At 34.6% G+C, this 22,292-nt stretch overlaps 2 protein-coding genes across 2 annotated transcripts in view; one reads left to right on the forward strand and one right to left on the reverse strand.

Moving 5' to 3' along the window:
* Positions 1-12,472, forward strand: part of PARPBP (PARP1 binding protein) — a gene marked incomplete at both ends in the record, with an annotated part of 51,175 nt that extends 38,703 nt beyond the window's left edge. Inside the window, 3 exons of the mRNA XM_082311152.1 lie at positions 1,331-1,412; positions 11,332-11,482; positions 12,135-12,472. Coding sequence (XP_082167278.1) covers positions 1,331-1,412; positions 11,332-11,482; positions 12,135-12,472 — 571 coding nt within the window. The remainder of the gene's footprint in view (positions 1-1,330; positions 1,413-11,331; positions 11,483-12,134) is intronic.
* A 368-nt stretch (positions 12,473-12,840) lies between these two features.
* Positions 12,841-14,124, reverse strand: PMCH (pro-melanin concentrating hormone; the record flags this gene model as incomplete). The annotated part of the gene is made up of 3 exons (XM_082308429.1): positions 12,841-12,890; positions 13,161-13,362; positions 13,876-14,124. 3 exons carry the CDS (start codon positions 14,122-14,124, stop codon positions 12,841-12,843), a joined length of 501 nt encoding a protein of 166 aa, XP_082164555.1.
* Between the last annotated feature and the right edge of the window lie 8,168 nt (positions 14,125-22,292).

Raw genomic sequence — 22,292 nt, forward strand, 5'->3', positions numbered from 1 at the left:
TTTTAAATTTTTTAAGCAAACATAAAAATGTAGTGATGTTATTGAAATCAAAGTAAGGTGATTCTGATATAATTAATGACATTGTTTATGTTTTAGAGTTAAATTTTGCATGACCATGGATTAAGTATTTTCATAACTTTTTGCAATAAAGGTTCTCTCTTTCTGGTTTTGCAGGTTCAACAGCTATTCAGGGTTTAGGGCAACTTCTTGTTTGCTGCTATTTTTATATCATTCCCATCATCTTCTTATCCTATTAATGTTAAAGCCAGTCATTACTTCTTGCTCATTTCTTTTCTTGCTTTTTAAAATTTCCTTCCATTTAAGGAATACCCATATTGATCTGGTGTACAAAACAAAGAATCTCTTGAAAACCCATTTCTGTGGGCACTGAAAAGGAAACTAACCTATCCATGCACTGGAGAAGCAGTGATAATTTAATCAGTGCTTATCCTGAGGAATAATCAGTAGTTGGAAAAGTGGGATGCTGAGAATTTTGTTACAAAAGGGGAGTTACAAAGGGGACTCGCAAACCAGAACAACAGTGTAGATGGGAGCGTGCTGAAGCTACTTGTTTTGGCAATTTAAATAACAAAAGCATTGCAAGGTCCTGTGGAAATTTTGCACCACAGACAAATAGAAAGAAATAAAATAAGGAATGAGCTAAATAAAATAAATTTTATTTATGGAATAATTGAATAGAATGAGCTAAATAAATAAAATAAAGAATGAGTTATTTTTGAAAAAAACTGTTGTCATATGGACACTGGCCTTCCATGAGCATAAGCAGAGAAGTAATTATTTACAGATGCACAGATTAGTTCTTCTTATTTCAAGACCAAAAGATCCCCTCTGCATCAATAATTTTTTGCATTATATGCATCAAAATTTTTCATTAATGTATGTAACTATTCACATACTGAAATATAGGAGGGTGGAAGCATTTTGTTTGTGTGAGTACTTCTATTGAAAAGTCTGTAAATATGAGGAAAATTTATTCTGGATGTCAACTAGATGCTATTCAAGGAGGTGTAAGTAGATTGGTGACTTGATAACTCATCACTAGCATTACAAATAATACTGTGGCTGCAGAACTATAATATTGTAAACATACTGCAAAATGATACCAGAAACTGGAACTGTAGGTTTGGTTTCATTATGCTGTCTTCAGTTGTCACAGTACATGTGGTTACTTAGGAAGGGAGAAAACAAAGTAAGGCTTGGAGAATGAAAATGCTTGCCTTCCTGTTTCTGAGGAACTTGGTGTGGTAACTACTTTTCTTAACTAATTGCTTTTATATGTTCTAAATACTTCTTATCTCTCTTAATATAGATCTCCAGCACAATCCAATGGATCTTCTCCAAAACCTCTTAGACAACGTATTCGGAAATGTATGGATGAAAAAGAAATTAAGGTATTGTGTAGGAATGGCTATGTGACTATAGATGCCCTGAAATAATAACGCTAAAATGAAAATAACAGTGTTAAAATTCTCAAATACTTGGCTGAAATGTATCCTGTAGCTTAAGAAATGTAATTGTGATTAACTTGTGGTAATTGGACCAACTTGAACAGTGTTGCAATATGAATGGAAATATTTAAAACTCCAGAAGAGAAGGGCTTTAAACTTAAAAGTACTTCCTAATGAAGATCTCTTAATGGAGATATACTGAGTTAATCTGTGTCTCTTAATTTAACCATCTGTGTATTTCAGGACTGTAGAAATAAAACTGGAGCTATGTGAAAACAGAGATAAAACTGAACACAGGCACCTGATTTCAGTTCTGATAATATAGGCAGTCTAAAAGTGTAGTAATGACTTTTTCATTGCACTTCTTTGGAATGCTTTTTATTTGTAAAGTTCTGAGGACATTTCCATAACCTTGCTTTGTGAACAATAAAATAAAGATGTTAATGTTTGATATTTTGTAGATGAAATGGAACATTCTAAGAGTATGTTGGTGTTGAGTGGCACTATTCAAAAGAACAACTTCAATGTTTCTGAAAATTGCAGTCTTCCAGTGCATTTTATTAGTCTTTTTTTTCCTCAAAATTGCCAAACTTGAGTGTTAGGACTATGGAAAGAGACAGAGCTTGTATATTCCACAACATTTCAACAGAGAGCTAAATAAAAGCAATGACAATATATTTTACAAACTTATTCCTGACAGCAGGTAAAAATGCAAATATAATTAGTATATAAGGAAGAAAACAGAGGTGTTTAAAGCCATCAGAAATATTTTCCATTGTGCTGTTCTAGAACTATTTCTGCCACTGGACATGAGGGGAATTTTAACATATTATATGTTTGAGAAGTAGAAAGTCATTAAAAGGAAGTAAAATGAAAAGCACTGTCAACCTTTCCAGCATGTTTTAAATATACTCCAAATTCAGCCTGAGTGCTTTTTTTGGTATGGGGGTGGGGTGGATGATGGGCATTTTGGATACATGCACTAATTATGGTGAAATTTGGCTTAAACCTCATAGGCAAATTATGAAAGATAGAAGCTTATAAAGGATCTTCATTATTTTAATTTTACGATAAACAGCATATTTAAATTGCAGCTTTATTAATCAAATAGCAAAAATGTGATATGCTGTTTGCATAATACATTGAAACAGATAGTTTTCTTATCTAAATGGAGCTTTTAAAATTGGATTCATGAACAGCTGTGTTCAGTATCAAAGTACAAAAATCATTATCTAAAAGTAATTACCTGTCACATTTGAGACCTTTTCTGGAAACTTACAAGGTTTTTGACACAAACTATCAAAAATATGAATCTTGAGGCTGATTCATGTTATGAAACTATTTTTATTTTTTGGAAATACTTTTTTGCTAATAAAAAATACCAGATTAGCTACCGTAATTTCTGTGCAAATAGTAGTTCTTTCAGAGGGCTCTGAATAATTGAATGAGTACTACTTCAGGAGAAGGAATTACATGTAAAGGTTCATCATGACACTCTCCTGTGCTGCTTTTCTAGTGCCTGACTCTAATGAGGGTTCTGTGACTCCTATGATCCTTGTTAATACAATACAAGAATCTGACTTTTTCTGTAGGACTCTTGTCCTAGTCTTCCTTCACCATGATTCACAAAACAGAATGTACCTATAGCAAAATAGAATGAAACATCTAATGTTTTTAGCCAATAATTTTTGAGATCTTTCAATCAACGTAAAACTGATTTTGATACTCACCAGGTGCCTAATATAATCGAGGATGACTCTATTGAAATAGAAATGACCTTTGGTCTTATGAACACCAAAATTCAAAGAGGACAAGCAACAGGTCTAAAGTCTGTGGGTCACACTTCTAAACTTTCTTTGGCATCTTAGACTGTAAAGCTTGCCTATAGTGTTTTGTACATTATACCTGTGATGGTGGACTCTCTTCCCCTACTTTAGCAATGTGGATGGTAACATGATTAATATGTTAAACTGAATGGCTGCTTGGAGCTATACAATTCATATCTTAGAGCAACATTGAGGCTGCTAAACTGCCTCTAGTAATCACAATCAGTCTTCTTTATGGCTTTCTTCCAGTGTATCCTATTGTACCAGAGAGACAAAGTACAGCATGGAACTGAGGCCAAGTATCTCAAGATGTTTCTCCATTTAAAAAAGTGAAAATGAAAATCATGCAGTTCAGAGTGTAAATGCTCCTCAATTATGTATCAGCATAGAGTCCTCTTACTCAAGATAAGATGTTTGAGTGTTTTCCGTTATGTTTACTGTTCTGTTTTCTGTATATCAGCCAAACATTGCCATCTAAACTGCACTATATTGCTGTGAAGACTGGAATTATTCTTCTGGTATTCCTCTGTTCTCTTTAGTCTTCGTTATCCTTCCAGTCAGCTAAAATTGCTGTTGCCAAACAACTAATGACTGTTTTAACTAAAACTGCGATAGTTCTCTGCCATTCACCTTTGATCTCCAGCGTCTCATGTAAAATCCTGCTTTCGTTCTTGAAACATTGATCTTTCATTTTGTCTTTTTCTGTTTTTCTTTCTACCTTTCTAACATTTTCTACAGAGTTTCTTTTGCATATTTCTACTCCTTCCTTTTCTACCTTTTTCTATGAAGACTTTAGAGGGCCTTGTCTTTGTCTTCTCTTTCTGTACCTTCTTTGTGGATGAATACATCTACAAACAGAAGATCAGCTATCAACTTTATATGAACAGTTCATAGATCTACATCTGACCTAAGTGTCCCTTCTGTCAAAACTGACATCTTTTGTTACTTCTGTGCCATCCTGTGAATACCCAGCTGTTGATCTTGAGGTGGTATGTCTCTCTGTCCTGGTATATTTAACATTCAGGACGGTATCTACCAGTTGCTTTTTCACTCCATAACACCTCTGGAATATATTCTTCTCTATCTGTATGTCCACTCAACTATAATTTATTAAAGGTTCATTTTGCTTTTTGATGTGCTGCTGTATCTTGAATTTGATAGTTGCAGCACTGAGATTGCTGTATAAAAAGTTGTTATCAAAGTAATTAGATGCTAGATGCCATTCTTCTGTTTGCATCTCAACCTGTTCCTTTAAGTTGTACTAGAGGTAGGCTACTTGTTTTCACCTGTCCCAACCCATTGATAATTTCTGATTTGCTGCTTTGAGATATCTATCCTTGCTTACATTGAGCCTGCAATACAAATCTTCATTGTACATTTGTTAATTTTCAGACTAGTTCTTTGAGCTGTCTGTTTTATACTGTTTCTTATGACTGAAGAGACTTTCTATAGGTATCTGCAGAACTCATTATCCTCCTTTAAAATATTTTTCAGTACCTTTAAATCAACCTCTCCCCAGAACTTAGCAGTGCTTTGTGTTGAGATGGATGCCTATTACAATGACTAATTTCAGTTCCTTTCTCTATGAATCCATATATTTTTTTTCTTGGATTGTAATATCTCTTGGTAGAAATAAATTTTCTTCTGCCTTTACTGTGCAGCACATAGCACAATGAATTCCTTGTCCATGACCATAGATCTCAAGTGCTGCAGTAATATTTATCGCCTTCTTACACTGAATATCAGTCTTCATTATTATTTCATACAGCCATCTTGAAATGTGTACAGGTTGCTTGTAAAATTCAGAGCTGTAAATTTTGTTATGCATAATGCACTGATTTTAACAATTAACTCAGAGATAAAATACATTTTTTTTTTTTTTTGATTAAGACAATAGCAACGTGATGTTTCTTTTCAATGTCAATGATTCTTCTGAGAAGTTTCTTATGCAATATGTGTGATGGTAGCATTAGTTCCATAAAGTTGTCCTAAGGACCTTCTTGCCATGCTGCTTCTGATGGGTGGTTAGATGGTTAGTCTACAGTACAAATTCATGATCTCTCATTAGAACTTGTCCCATAAAAGTCTTTTTCCATAATATTTGATAGGGGAAGAAAAACACAGTAGTGATGATTATTTTGGTTGTATGCTGCATCCCATCAAGATGTATGTGTTAAAGAAATTTTGGAAAATCTAGGAAGTGAAAGGAGAAACACCTGTCTAAAAAACAAAACAAAACAAAACCGGGAGGGAAGTCATTATGCCCTCTCCTTCCTTAAGAGGAAGTGATATCTCAACTTCTGCAGAATTATGTGGAGGAGTACAGATTGACAATATTTAGACCTAGGTCACAACATCATGCATATGTGTTTAGTATCTAAAAACACAGAGAGTGGATAAAGTAAACGGGTAGCTATGAACTGGAACTGGTGTTTAAAAATAAAATAAATCTGTGGGTATTTCCATTGTGCCAAAACAAATTCCTGGCAACAGTGAAAGACAAAGAAATATTTTTGTCTTTCAATCTTCATTAAATACTGGAAGAGATGCAGAAAGATCACCTAACTATAACAGCATTTGTTAGAGGCAAAGCTGTTGCTCTTATCCCTTGAGGAGAAAGAAGTCTGGGGAGCTAGCATGATGCATTTTTTCATTCCCTCCAGCAGAAGCAGGTAAGAGTAATAATAAGAAACTCAATATTCCTTTGAGAGAGAACTTAGAGTTTCAAGTTTGTTATCTATTGTTTAAGTGAAGTGTCTTCTGGTGAATGGGATTTTGTGGAAGGAGTCTTTGATTTAGAAAGGTCTACAGAACATCTATGAAGTTACATTTCTTGTTGTCAGTTATCCTTATCAATTCTTTCTGCTTTATAAAAATATGTAGAAAGTTTAATTGGACAGGAAAGAGGTGTATTATCTAAAAAGGGTTCATCCAACTTTATGTCTGCTTCTTTGAATCATACTTCCCTTTATCTGAAATGGGTAGATACCCTATTGTTCGACTACTTATTTTATTGATTTCAGTGGGGTTATGTAAGTCCTGCTTATTGGTGAGAGGGAGGAATGGAAGGACTGTTACAATCACCTGCTTTATTTAGGTTAAAGAGCAACTTAAGACAACAATAGTGTTGCATAATAAGATTTCTCATCTTTCTTCTGCACCAGAAAATATTAATTAGACTTTAAAGTTGTAGGTAAAATACTGTTCCTGAACTAATGGGATTGAGTGAAACCGAGAACTTCAGGAGTTAAGGAAGGAACAAAAGCTATTAGGCTGTGAGCATGCAATATATGAGAGAGTACCAGATCTTTTTTTTGTAAACTTATGATTGTTTTGGCCTTTTGATACATTGTTTTAGAAATCCTGCTGCATTGTTAACACATTTACCCTGAAACAGCTGCAAGGAATTTCAGTAGTTTGGCATGTTTTTTTCTTAATGTAACTGGAGACAACCTTTCCTATATGAGGCACTATTTCCCTCCAATTGGGAACATAACTGTAGTTTTAGTTTTGAAAAGAATTTGTGGCTTAAGAACTCTAACAAATCTTGGCATGCTTGAAGTTCATTGTAATTTTACTGTGTATAGAAATCCTTCCAAGGAAAAAGCTCCACAAAGCAAAAAATCTCAGTCTGCCTTTCTCATGTGACTTGTTCATGCCTATATAAAATGACTTAATATCTAGCTTCATGCACTGCTGTTATTTTTCATTGCTTAGTTCTCTAAATGCTGTTACTTGAGAGAATTGTTTTGCCTCTTTGTGATTCCAGTACAAATAAACTGTGACTTGGAAAGCTACCAACAGGAAGTTATCAAGAGTTTTCTGTATGTCTGCTATAATTGTGAGCAGAGAATTCATAGTAATAGAGAAAACAATCTTCCTCAGGTAGTAGTCTCATCTATTGTAGCAAGAAATATTTATTTCTAAGTGGAGTATGATTATGGAGAACACTAAGCTGACTAGTAGTTTCAATGTGCATGGAGTATACTAAAAATTAGTATCTGGAGGAGAGGAGGAGGGGAGAAAAAGGTTATGTTCAGCACAAATTAAAGACTCTATTATTAGTGACAGTTGATGAGCCACACTTGTGTGGAAGTCTTGTTTCTACAAGACCCCTAAGCTGCTTTCCAGGGATCTGTAGCTGTGAGTTTTGAGTACTTTCAAAACCCGATAATGAGGTGATTTGAGGCTAAATGTTCTCAAAACAGTAGTAGGTTAATTTGGGATAGCAAAAGGCTGGTAAAATGTCACGCTAAAAAAAATTAATAGTTTCAGTACAATAAAAGCTTGCTATTACCTGAGCTATTCAGGACATTTTTCATGTTTGAATAACGTGATGCCTTGGTTTGGCAATGTTACCATTTATTGTTTTGTTACTTTTCCCTTTGCACTCCCTTCCCTTTTTCAACTTTCTCTTTAAACTTACCTTTAATTTTTTTTTTCTAAAAGGACAAGGGTAAGGGTGGAGAAAACACATTTTCTCTTTTTATGTCCTTTCCTCTTCCAAATAGTACTCTAATTGTTTGGCTAGAAAATAAAAACATATGTTTGTTGTTACTGATGTAGGTTTTCAAATTCTATTATGCCATTCCAGTGTATAAAAACCAAATCTCAACATTCTTACTGACTAAATATTGGCAGTACTGTCTGTATGCAGATGCTGGAAGGAGATCTGGAATAGATTATCAACTAACTTTTAGAAATAAATAGATCATGCACCATTAATATTTCGTATAAAAGTGAATGTTTTATTATTGGCATCTCGAACAACTGAAAAACTTCTCCAGATATAGAAGTCAAGGTGGGAGAATGTCCTGCTTTATCTACTCATTAGGACTACTAATTGACCTACATGTGCTGAAACACTGTCTTAAAATTCTGTCATACTTTTCTTCCAGCTGAACAGGGGTAACAAGGAACACCTTCTTCTGAAATGCAACAGAATTTATTTCTTTGTACAGGGACAGCAACATCCCACTTGCTTGTGAAGAGGAAAGGGGGTAGTAAGTCCGAGTTCATTGCGTGCCATTTGTGTGCAACTACTTGATTAGCAAATTGAGCTCCCAGCATCTTTTTGCTCTCCCAGAGCTGTGAGTCATTGGGATGGTGCCCTCAAAGAAGTGGCTTTCAGGGAATTTAATGTAAAAGAACTCTAATTTCTAAGAGCTATTTCAAGCTGTTGACAGGCTTCATTATGTGTGCATCAGTCAAGTTTTAAGTTACTCTTTTTTCTTTAAAAACATTCCAGTGAAGCTCTACTCTTTAATTCAGCACTAGACTTGTGCTCTTTTGTTCTGCCTTCAGGCTATTAAAATTTACTTATTGCTACCTCAATGTAATATGGTTGTTTTTACTAGTGAATATACATTCCTAGACTAGTTGGGAAGTTTGACTGCTTCAACAGATTTAGTCTTGCACTCTTGATTTATATATGCCCTCTAGATTAGTACTAACATCAGCCAAAACAGTCATATTTAGTAGAGCTTTATATACTGTTTGCAAATGACTAAATGGTATATGATGCAATACCGAGTGAAGTTTTGAGGCATATTTCAAGCTTTGAAGTTAAAACAGACAGATGGGTTTGTGCTGCAAGTTTTTCGGTGTTTGAGCTTGACTTCTGTCCTTTGACTCCATATTCTAGTCCCTGAAAACTGAATTAGTGAAGTGTCGGATGGGGGTGGTAAAAAGAAACCCTGATGTCCCAAAAAATAACTGGATTTATTGTTGGTTATAGAATGGTGACTATCAGGCTTTCTTGCTCCAGTTTCTTCATGCTGTGTTCATTATATCTTCATCAACTCAGCACAAATTCTAGCTTATTTGCCTCTTGCAATATGAATATGTGATAGAACTCTGTGCAAGTTATTGTTGCATAATTTTTGATGTCATTTGATGAACAATAATTAAGAATTGAGGGAATTTTAAGTGTTTAAGAAACATAGCAAATACAGGAAAATATTTTTCATTAATATTACAGTAACCTTAAGCTTAAAGAAAATGTAAGCCCCTTATATTCTAAATATTGTAATTGTACAATAGGATGTTGATTAAGTTTAAGCTAGATTAGAGTTGCATTTTTAATTATTTCAAATTCTTAAGCTTAACCTGGGTATAGCTTCTCTATCCTTCAAAATACTTTCTGAAAAGCGTATAAAGTTAATGACATATACTTAGTGACTGGGTGAGCTAAGGCATAAACTTAAAGCACACAAAACCTTGTAAATGTCTATGTATATAGTCTTACCTTATGGTAAATATTTTAAGTGCAGACTAGATTAACACTTAAAAAACATTAGAATTGTTGAGAGTCAGACTGGCTAGTTCTCCCTGTTAAATCTGCCTTTCTTTCTCAGGCTGTTATGTTGCACAGAGAAATTGCACTTTGGGAGTGATGGACAACTGGGAAAATTGGGTCTTTTTAACCCTTGAAGGGAATACTGAGTTTAAAGTGAAACTATATATGTACAGACATAGTAGGTCAGAAAGAAAAACTACATTTCTGTAAATAAATGGAATTTTTTTTTTGCAAAAAGACTGTAGGTGTGTTCACCTGGCCAACTGCAGTATCATGAAGATAGATATATAGATATATACACTTCAGGATACTTCAGTTGCATCTTGATGGTAAAAAGCTAGAGTCTGTTAGCTTATATGGATGAAAACAGCATCTGACGAAAGTAGCATAAATTGTGACTGAATTTTGTGGATGAAGGCCTGCGCGAAAGAAGGTTTCTGGGAACGTATTCTTTCTTTCTGTCTAAATCTGAGATTTTGAGTTGGAAGAAAAATATATCTACAAGGGTCAAACCTGAACTGTAAAATTTAAACATGCTGGTATTAAGAAGAAAAGTAGACTTGCATGATGCAAACTTTTTAATCAGAAAAGTGCCTGTAAACCTCTTATTTGACAACTCATTCGTGTTATTTATGTAATAGCAGCATTTATTTTGTGACAATGTTTCTTGCTTTTTCTTTGTCCTGATATTTGTACTGTAGCACCTGTTCAGCTCAAATTTATTTGAATTCACCTGTGCTATTGTAATAGAATTATTAGCTAAATTGTTAGCTAATATATTGTAATTATCTGCTCTGTGCTATACCTTTCAACATCTTTTGTATAATCCGATAGACTTTCAAATGGAAGTAGGGGCAGAATTTATCTTGCAGAGTCTATAGCATTTGTGATATAAATTGGCTAGAAATTACAAAGCTTGACCCTGAAATTCTAAGCTGATGTGAAGCTGTAACTTAAGTGTAAACTGAGGAAGTTTGACCTGTAACCATTGATTCCATTAAATATGGATATATTGAATGTATTGAAAAATCTTATTTAATTTTTTGTAGTCGAACCAAATGTTTTGATTTACCTGTTCTATGAGACTAGGTTCCCTGCTTCTAAGACTAGGAGGTGGAGATAAGCATGCAGAACCAGATACAATAGTGTTCTTCAATACTGTAGATTTCTGGCAACTTATGCTATATTGGTATGTTTTGACAAATGTGGAGTTAGACTTTGGCATTCAATGAGGAAATGGCTTTATTTTGTGAGTAAATGGGAAATCTGAAATTTGCCAAAGACAGATCTGAAATAATACTTTATATTACAGTTTTGGGTATATTACAGTTTATATTACTGCCATCTCAGAGATGATGACCTGTAGAAGTATGATAATTGACTGTAGTAGCTATGATAGCTACTCAAAATGGTAGAGTCTGCAGTCTATCAAAAGAGGGGGCTAACTTTGACAAAATCTTAGGTTGAAGCTTTAAAACTTAATGTGTAACTTTCTGAGAGATGAAAAAAAGATTTTAAAATTATTTCAGGACTTTAATAGAATAATTTATTAGTATTCTTGAAAACCTTTACACTTTGTAAATGAATACTTGATAGCGTACTCATTTTTCTAATACTTTACCTGACTTAAAAGCTTTCAAGACAGAAGAATGGGGAAACTTATTATTTTAGTAGTCTTGCAGGTGTTGTCTTTTACTGTTGTGAATAATTAAAGCTAATACCAGATTGCTATTTGCAGATAAAGCAATCTTCAATCAAATCTCAGTTTGCATGTACGTATAAAAATGAGCTGAGTGAAATAAAGGGTCAGCACTTCCTCAGCAGTAGCCAAATTCCAACCTGCATACATCCTGCACCAAAGCAACATTTAAAAGCTGGATATCTCACAGGTAAGCTGTAGTAGAATTGAATAATTAAATGTGATAGCTGGTATTTCAAATGTTATCAAACAAGGCTTTAGTAAAACTCAAGTATAAATATGTTTTCAAGAAAAACGATGTTTCATTGCTCTGTGTATGCTATGATCAGTTAAATGTATTTGCATTAAAATTATAACGCTAATGCTTTGAAAATATAAACCTGTTTGAAAAATATGTATTGATGCTATCTTGAGGTAAAAAAAATATATTTTACATACATTATGTAATGTTTCTTCTTATTTTGCAGAAGTAAGCTAAGTGGCATTTGTATTTTTGCCATTCAAAAAAGAGAAAAATTTGTTTTACTTCACTACAAACCGTATAGTATATATAATTTCTAGGCCCTTTAAGCGTGTTTTCCAATATCTTAAAGTCATAAATCCACTTCCTTAAGTTAGTTGCTATTACATGTTTTTGAGCAATGTCATTTTAAATTGGCAGTACACTTATGAACACATAGCAAATGTAACTGCAATGACCGGCATAGTTTTTTTTTACTGATAAAGCACTAGTTTTGATTAAAAAAAAAATCACATGACAGTCCTCTGATAGAAAAAGGATGACTAATCCCAGGTAACTTTTTATTTCTTCACATATGTTTTTTGATATTCTTATATGACAGAAGGTATGAATTCATGTCTTGATGATGTACTAGTGCTTGGAACTATTTCTGAAAATGTTCACCAGACTAGAAGTTATACAGAAATGGGAAAGCTGAGTTGTCAGCCAAGAAACAAGAACTCCAAGAATGAACAGATGGATTTGAATAATGACAAAGTAATCTGTGATAAGGAAAGTGAACCATCGTTGCAAAAAAATGCTAAAAGACCTAAGACTTCAAACAACCCTCAAAAGGAATTGGACAGCGAAATTGGTGGAAAAAGAAAACACAGCAAAACTGCAAGCAAGAACAAGTTGATTGCTGGTCAGGCAAAATTAACTCACTTTTTTCGACTATAAGTTTTTGTTTTGACATACATGGTATGTTGACTGGTTCAGAAGTTGTAAAATTTTGTGAGAAAAGGGTGAAATTCATTAATTGCTTCCTTTCATACTCAAATAAGTGGAAGTAGCTTGTGTATAATATCAGACAAATACTTGTAAGTCTGGATTATGCAGAAGTCTTTTATTTTTTGATAACAATACATTATTAGTAATTATATCTATGTTCTTTTTTGGTAATGAATTATGTTTCCTTCTACAATGCGATGGAAAAGTATTTTTGGATGCATATGTATAGCCACACTAAAACACAGTAACTTCAAATTACATTAACTTCATAATAAAATGTTTAGTCTTCAAAGAAGGGTGGTGTAGATCACTAGTTTTCAGACTTGCCAACAAGGTCGATAGACTCTTCCCAGCATACACCTGAGCACTACAGGAAAAAAAAAAAAATCTGAAAGCTTAAATCATCAAAGAACTAGAATTCTTTGTCCCCTGGAAATATTAATTTAACAAATGCTTCCTCCCCTGTGCACTAAATCACAATAGATGTAAACTGGAAACGCAAGATTTCATCAGCCCTAGGAAATCCCAAACATGGCATGGAGTTTCTAAATGGACCTTTAGCAAATTGCTATGTAGACATTGCATTATACTGTACCAGAATGAAATAATTTTTGTGTAAAAATGAAAATATACTTACTGTCAAAATCCGTTCTTCCTATAGGGAATTTAGCTGAATTTTCTTCATCTGCAGTCTCTCTTTCCTGTATTGATTCAATATTTCGAATTTCAGTGTCAGCTGGAAAAGCCCTGGCTCCCTTCAGTGCAAGATAAGGTAGTTGCTTTCTACCTAAGTTGATTGGCATAACATGATTGAAGAAATCATGTCTGGAACCTGTGTCCTGTTTTAAGGGAAAACAAGAGTAACAGTTTATCTTTAAATAAAGTCAGTTGTGTTCACTTTTTACACTTTACACTCAGCAGTGCAAGTATTTTCTCTTTCAAGATGATATTTTAAAAGTAATGACCTGTATTACATCTTTGGCTGAATTGGTTTTATGGTAAAGAACACGATAAAATAATGAGTCTTATATTTGGTGAAGTTAAAAGCCTGTTGCTGCATGTAGGGACATGCTGAATCAAACATAAATATAGGCTTTTTTCCCCCACAAGTTTTGGCTACCTATAGTTCTGTAAAAATCAGATTACTCTTATTCAACTCTCCAAGTTACACATTTAAAATCTTGGAATTAGATACTTGCAGTTGAAAACTTATTCTTGACTATAGTATGCTAAAGTGATATTTTTGTATATTCACCAGGTTATGGCTTTAAATTATTGTACTTGTTTTCTAAAGGGCTATAAAGAGACTTTCCATTTTACAATTAAGCCAAAATGTAAAACCAAAAACTCACCAAAAACTTCATGTTTCTGTCATCCTCTTCATCCAAAACACTGCTGTCTTCAGCCTTATAATGCTTCAGCAAAGGTATAGCTCCTCTGTTCGCAGTTCTATCTCCATTTTGAAGAGTTTTTCCTAGCTTTAATGTGGTTAGCAACATATCTTTGTCTTCTACCTTTTGCAGAGATTTTGAAACTGAGAGTAGAAAACCTTGAGAAAAAAGAGAGAGAGAGAGAATTAACGTGTATGATGAGATACACATTCTTAGTTACTTAACGCTTGCATAGAAGTTAAGCAGTCTTCAAATTTTAAGAAAGCTTTTCCAGTTGTAAATTAATGTGTTCTGCATCTGTGCCCACTTTATATATTTTACAGATTGAATGGAAACTACTTCAATGGCTGATGAGTTCACTCTTTTAAAATGACTCGTATTTAGGAGTAACCTTTTCTATAATCCTTCTAATCCCATCTGTGGTTTAGAACTACTTAAACATTTCTTTAGCATGGATAATTTGTTTCTTTTTATGTTTTTAGAACAGCACAGATTAGTTCCTTTTGATGGATCAGTATAACAAAGTTCACAGAAAAAGTGATGTCTGTTTGTGTTGTTTATAAAGCCTTACGTCCAGTTAAGGCAATTTAAGAAAAGGAACTAATCTACGTAAGTAAGCAGCACTGTTGTAAAGGTGTGATCTGTCATAGTTTTTGATCAAAACTGATTCACTAAAGAGTTGAAAAGCTTGAAATTTAACAATAGCTTAGACTGCTACTGTGTTAGAGCTGAAACCATTAATTTATATTTTGATGTCCATTATGTGAGGTTACATTATTCAGAGCTTACGTCTAGAAATCTTTATTAATAAGTAATTATATTTGTCTGCATTTTCTTTCTGAAAATGGACCTTTCCCAGTTACAAATATAATATAGTCAGATATGCTTGCTAAGAATGTAGAAAGAAAAGTAAACTTCAGTTTTTAATTTGAAAAGTCTTTGAAGTCTACCTGTTACCCTGTGGAAGGAAATGTAGGAGTTTCTGCATAACTTTTTTTTTTTTTTTTTTTTTTTTACACCTTATCTGGAAAGCAAATGGGGCCAGCTCAAATTTAGCTAATCTCTTAATGTCAGTGATACAAACCACCTCTTCAGTGGCTGTGTGCCTCTTAGTTGGTTCCCATCTCTTAAATTCATGTTTGTTTTAACCTTTAGGTTAGTGCAGGGAACCAAACATCCTGCTAGGCAAGGCAAACCACTAGGAAACTGACCATGAAACTGACTAAGCAGAAACAGTACCAGTTCCCCCTTGTATTCCTCCCTCACTCCGCATTTTGTTTTTCCTGCTTTTTCTCTGTACTGTCATACACTAGGAACAAAATATACATTTTTATTAGCAAAAGTGATTTCTAAGAGCGTTTCTCTCTCCTTTTTTTTTTTTTTTTTTTGTACTGGTTTTCTGATGGTCTTCTCTAGTACCTACTGCTGATGTGGGGTGAAGGAGAAAGTAAGATCGATATTTAGTAGTCTAGACAAGTTTACAACATGTCAATGGTAGTCACAGAGAGCAAGTATACAGTTTGTCTTCATACTTGTTACAAGAAGTCCAGGGAGGAAGTATGAGTGCTGCTGAGAGGTGTTGCATAGTCTTAGGGAAGTATGGAAAGAATAATAATGATTCCTGCTGAAAACAGGCAATGATACAACACTAATCCACAGACTGAGGATGTTATGGAGAAGAACTGACCAGCGTTGTTGGAACTGTGGTATTTTTAATCACTGTTCACTGCTAAACTTCCTGGAAAAGCAGACTGCCTTGCCAAAGTAACTTCTTGGTAAGAAGTTTCATGGGAAAATACGTCCTGCTGGACTAAGCAGATTTTGGCTAAGAGACATTTTGGGTATACCCAGTTTTCCCCGAGGAGGAAAGTGCATTTAATTCTTTCCGGGCAGAGCATCTGTGACAAATAGGATTATTGCTTCTCATTCTTTTCATTTCATTGCTGTAGAGCCTGTACTTGCCTCTGGGCAATTGAAGTGGTTTCTTTTCTTTGACTTTAATTGCCTGGCTGCAGAGGAGACAAATTTGGAAGTCAGTTGTATATGGTTTTATGCTTCTCATCCAACCTCCCTTTGCTAATTTGTATTCTTCCCTCACGTTCGGTATTTGTACAGTTTTGTTCAATTAATAAAGCAAAAGCCATGTATGCTCTGTAATGGTGCTTTTCATTTAGCTCAGCTTAGGCAGAACAGGAGGAGTGCTTTGGAATTTCAATTGGCAGCAAACCTTTCTCTTTATATGTTGGTATATGAATTAAGAGTTGGGGAACAAGCTATCCACCCAGTAATTGTGTATGTGGCAAGAACTTCTGCTTATCTGAAGCTATAGTACCCACAGGTATGTAGTATATATGACACATGGCTTGCTTTCAAATGCTTCTCTTTCATTTAATACAAAGCACAGTTAAACTAAGAACAACTGACCTGGATCAATTGGAAAGTCCATCTACAGTGTCTATTTAATTGTTTACTGTGTCTTTAAGCTGATGTCTATGGAAGAATATACAATCAGGGCAAAATTATGGTACTTCCCCCAGTATCATCTAGTGCTTCTTGAACTGGCTGTTAATTTTTAAGAATTGTTGAAAATCTGAGGTGGTTCTGGTGATAATTAGTGGAACCTCCTAATTAGATAGGAAGAAATCAATAGTGTATATCTATAAATCCAGTGACTTTTCTGCCCCTTCAGAGCAGTAGATAACTTTTGTACACATGCAGATTTGCAACGCACTGTATACATCTCTTCATAATGCCTTTGGGAATCCTAACACTCTAACTGCATTTTTTCCTTTTCATCTTGAAACTTTCAATTTTAGTAAAAATGTAAAATGTTTTAATATACCAACTTCTATGTTTTATCATTGTTTATCAAATTGGCTTTTTATTTTATAGTAAATAATAACCTAGTGCTGCTTACAGAGCAATAACTATTATTTTGAGAAACTCTTTTTGCTTCAACATTGCATCTTGTTACAATGAAATATGAACCTTAACATCTGAAATCTGATGTGGTATATGTGAGTAAATAAAATCTAGTTGATAATGTGCCTGGAATTTTTCTCATACTCATTTTGAATTCTAGGAATGGGTTATGAAACAATTGCAATAGTATTATTTGGTCTTGTAATTACTGTAATTGCCATGTACAAGTGTTTGAGCCTCATGCCGAGTATTGACTGAACAATAAATAAAGCCAAATATTTTTTTACTATTATCAGAATTGAAAAACTTTACAATGCAAGAGAGAGTATTTAAGTAACCTTAACAAATCATTTTACTGAAGCTTAAAATAGCACAAAAATACCTGATTAATGTTAATTTGCCAGTAGCATACTACTTCTGATCTTAAAAGGTGGTGTGGTTTTTTTGTTTGGTTGGTTTTGGTTTGTTTTTTTTTTTTTTTAATTTGGATCTTGTAAATTTTATATAAACAGCTGTATTTCAGTCCTTTTTGAGTGCAACTAGAAGATATTTGTCATTTGAACCAGGAGCCACACAGACTTTGGAAGACTGATTTAAACCCAAACCCAAACTCTTCACAATGTGCTTGTTCATTTGTGTGATCCTCTAGTAGCAGAGAAGGAAATGCAGACCGTCTTTCTTATTCCTACAGAATGTAAAAGCATGGAGTTATGTGCATGAAATGTATTTCCAGGGTACTTAAAATATTTGAGTAGTTTTGAGTAACAACAAAGCATTTCTTACCTTAGAATCATAGAATCATTAAGGTTGGAAAAGACCCTAAGATCGAGTCCAGCCATTAACCTGTCACTGCCAAGTCCACCTTGATAAATAACTGAATATATTAGATTTTTTGTATTACAAAAAAAGAAATTTGTGGTATTTATTTTATTAAGAGGTCCATTTTAGCACCATATACATTTTGCATTGTATCAGAGACTTAGGTGAATCTGTTTTAATTTCTCAGGCATAGATTCTTTTTTTTCCGCATCCTTTTTCTTGTGACCTTAGAGTAAAAAGAATAGACTGGTGGTATGAATTGTTGATTTGTGCATTTTGTTTAGCACTGATACAAATGGAGGTAAAAAAATTCCAGAAAGGATTTATTTGCTTAGGAACTGCAGTTCCTTCTTAAGCCTTGAAGAGGAATCCTAGATTTTCTATACTGGTTTTGGGCTAGCCAGTTGTTTTGTTTCAAAGTAGAATGTAAATGGAATCTAGCAAGCACAAGAAGCTGGCTACAGCTGGTCAGTAGGAAGTAATGAGGTTGAGTTGTATCTGAAACCCCAACCCCTTCTTGGGTATTAGCTGTATCGCTTATATTTACCCATATATTTCTTCATTTTGGACCCAGGGCCTGGAACTTTCTCTTGAAGGTGGACACTCTTTTGTTCAGTGACCTTAGCACCTCATTATATAGACTGTCTATCTTAAATACCTAAGTGTTTTAGTTCCAAACAACTTCCACCCCTAATCCAACAAGCAGGTGTTAAAGTGGAGATTCCTGTGCTATTGATGGAAATAACTTATTATTTTGAAAGAAATTTCAGAATTTCATTTGGAGGAATTGCATAGAAATGTACATATTTCTTAAGGAATTGTACAGCAGGAGAACTGAGTAATGCATATGTAGTTCCTTCTAGCAAAATATAATAATAGGTGTATTGGTCATTGTGTCATTTCTTTCTTAGGATTCTTCTTACTGAAGAAAACGGTCTGTTCTCATGGGAATAATTTGCCAATACACTATGCTTAAAAATGAATTGAACTGTTCTTTTCACTGCTTAAAAACAAACAAAAAAAACCCTGAAACCAGTCTTCCCTCCCAACAACAAAGTTTCTTATTCTGAAAGACCTTTTGCAAAACAGCTCATACGTAACTCTACCAAGGGATTCCCAATTAATCAGTAAAGGGGAAGGAAGATTCCTGAAGCAATATTAGCTTCCTAATGAGGAAAAAAGCAGTGGTAATGGTGAACGTGCTCTATAAAAGCTAGACTACTAGGCAAAAATTGAATAGCAGAATTATAAATATTGACTTATTGATTACAGCAGATTCAAATAAATTTTTATCTGCTGTTAGATTCAAGATAAATCTGTAAGCAGAGACGCTTATTAGTATGATAACCCAAGGAATAGCTTTGGACTTCAGAGTATAGATTAAATCCTTATGTCATTTTTTAAGCTTTATTATCCTCAATCTGCCTTTCGAAGGCTTTGCTATGTCTGCTAGAATGCCTGGCCTCTGTGTATGTCTTTTTAGACTGTTTGGTTTCTCTTCAGTCAACAGTACCTCATCAAACAAACTATATTTTATGTATCCATCCTTGCACTTACATTCATATTCTGTAAAAAGAGTTTGAATTAGTCTGTTTTGATGTAAAAATATACATTTCTGAGAGAAGTCCCTAGTGCACAAAATTATTGTAGATGAGCAACCATCAATTTTTCTGAAACCAACCAACAGCATGAACTTCCTTATAAGCATAATAAAGAGGCTAAGAAAGACCAGGCCCCTTTTCTTTGCAGGCAGATGAGAGGATTTCAGCCAAGAAAAAGTACAGGAAAAAGCAGGAGATGCAACTGCGATTTTGAACTTCATTTGAGTATGTAATATCTGGGAGAGGCCATGAACCTGGCTATCCAGTGCAAGTCTGCTAGAATTCCTGTGATTTCTACTCTTCATCATTACTGTTTATACAGTTTTGATAGTGCTGAGGTGAGTCATTTGTGTTACCTAACTAACCCTGAGGCAGGAGAATTTGTTTAGAAGTATCGCCTCTTGAAAGTGCTGAACTGGAACCATTAGTGGATCAAGCCCTCTAAAGGACAGTGAATACTGTTGCTGATATACAATGATCGTAAGACTGACCGTGGCTTGCATTTGAGAGGAGCAGCAGTTCTTCTATTTGCAACTTCATATGAAAGAAGTCTGGGTAAGCTAAAGGAATGTTATTACCAATATTGTCATAGAGACCTATGACATACCCATAAATTCTACTGAAGGTGTATTTGTGTTCCACATGTGTCAGTACAGATTCTTCTAGAGAGCTGAATCCTCTGAGTCTGTTTGCATGATGAGAGTTGACATGCTGTTCACATGGGACTATAAGATGAATGAATCCAACTCTACCACAATTCCTTTTCACAGACCAGGTGTACAGTAAATAGGCACTGTAAAAATCCAAACACTTGGATTGTTTTTATCAATAAACTTATTTTTTGTTTAGTTCTTTTTTATCTTCAATTCCCTTTTAAAAAGAATTGCATTTTCATCTGAGTTGTTTCTACTAATGTTCTGTTCTTATGACAGAGTATAAGCCTCAGGTTTTAAGAATCTTGTTTCCTGTGAAGCAATAACATTACGAGTCCACAAAGTATTTTTACACTGCTTTGGAAGTAAGGTACATACTTGAGATATGCTATTTTGTAAGTAATTCTTGAAATGAACACAAAGGTCAAAGGTGTTTACAAGAAGCTGTGATGCCTGAAGAGAACACAGAAATGCTCTAGTATACTTTTCATGTGGTAAGCTGAGTCACATACCTAAGGTGTGGGTCTGGGTTTCTCCTCCTGGGTCCAAGCACGAGCAATCAGATATCTTTTCACTCTGTAATTGTGAAGTGAAATTCAAACCTACAAAGGACCCACCTGGTATTCTCTCTTTTGTTTGCCATATCAGTCCTTGATACTGACTATCCTATTGTTTACTCCTGCCATTCATACGGTACTAGAACTGTGGTGTACAGAACCTTCCAATATTTGTGATCTCTTTACAGTAGTAGGTCATTATTGCAATGCTTGTGATTGTTATCCAAGATCTAGGAGTGATATTATGATTTAGTGACTATTGTATCCTTGCAACACTTTTTCTTGACTATTATCTATGCCAGCAATATAGCCAAATTGCACCTGCTTCTGTTATATCAATTACAGTCAGGTCTTTTTCATCCCAATCATATGAACTTTGTATGTGATTGAAACATCTGTCCCACAGACTCTGAGGAAGAGGAGTTACAGGCTGTTAATCACACAGTTTCTACACTGTATTACCTTTGTCTGTAGATGAGACTGTGCTACCACCGATACTCAAAAGTACAGCCAGATACTTATAAAAGTTTTCAAGAGTTACTGCACAGAGTGGCAGTCACACTGGAGATTCCAATGGAAGCTGTCCAGGACAAATCACACAAGTTTCTGGACATATTATGTATCTCTACGCCAGCATGTCTTGTAATTCCCATAAATGAGGGCCTGTTGGACTCAGCCAAATTACTCTGGCAGATGTCTGCTTCTTTGGTGTTGACAGTCCAGATGGGTGGATTGTTGTTATCCAGTGCTTTCAGCAAGCTTTGAACAAGTCTATAAACACTGGTGTCGGGATTGTTAACTGTGGCAACAGTCCACCGGACAGATGAGTATCAAGGTCTACAATGATCAATGCCACAAGATAAAGAATTACACAAAACTCTAGTTAATTAGAAGCAAAACCAGCCTGCTTTTAAATTATCTTATTCTAGTTATGAACTAATGCTGTTCTAATCAGGGGTGTCTTTCATGGAAGATAGCATTGCTGTCACTTAAATATCAATAATTGTTTGCATTGATATAGAATTGTGAAAGGTTTCCCTTAGCCAGTTATACTTTATAAGACTCAGTTAATTTCCCAGCAAAAAATTAAAATGGTTAGACTAGTATATCCCTGTGTTTAGCACTTGTTTGGCATACCTCATATTTTGAATATTAAGGGCTATTTTGCCCAAAGGCGAGCTATATCAGCTGTCATCTTTGGGAAACATACTGCTGCAATGACTTTTGCCAACCATTATGACTTCAACTTGGTCATTCATTTAGATGCCAAGTTTTGGATAAAAGTACTGTTTGCAGCTGAAATTACTCTGTCTCACCATTTAGGGGGATGTTGTCTGCCATTAATAGTTGTATCCCCATTGATTCACATTCAAAGAATAATGACTTGCTGACAGTATGTCCAATTCTCTGAGGCGTTATCAGCATGCATCCCATAACGTACTCCGTTTCCATTTTTGCTGGCCCTGCCTGTTGTGGACAGTGAGTTGCAAGTGACTTTTAAGGGAGCAAGGGTTCCCTGCCCTTTGTGCTACACATATGGGTATGAGGCAGCTGAGTACACATGATATTTACATACAAGATCTTGATTTTGTTTTTACATGGAAGTGGCACATATATACGAAGTATAGAACCAATATAGACTACAGCTTCAGCTGGATGTCTTATTGCTGCTTTGCATGGATAGTGGTTCTTTTTGGATATATAGTGATTTGCCAGTGTTGTTCTAGTTAGGATCTGAACTCAGCAATAGATTTTGTTCCTCACAATCTATGGAATCCTTGTTTATTGTATCGCACTTCAAACCCACTTGCCCTTCAAAATAATGA

Source organism: Platalea leucorodia (assembly GCF_965183815.1).
Source record: "Platalea leucorodia genome assembly, chromosome: 4".
Classification (NCBI taxonomy): Eukaryota; Metazoa; Chordata; class Aves; order Pelecaniformes; family Threskiornithidae; genus Platalea; species Platalea leucorodia.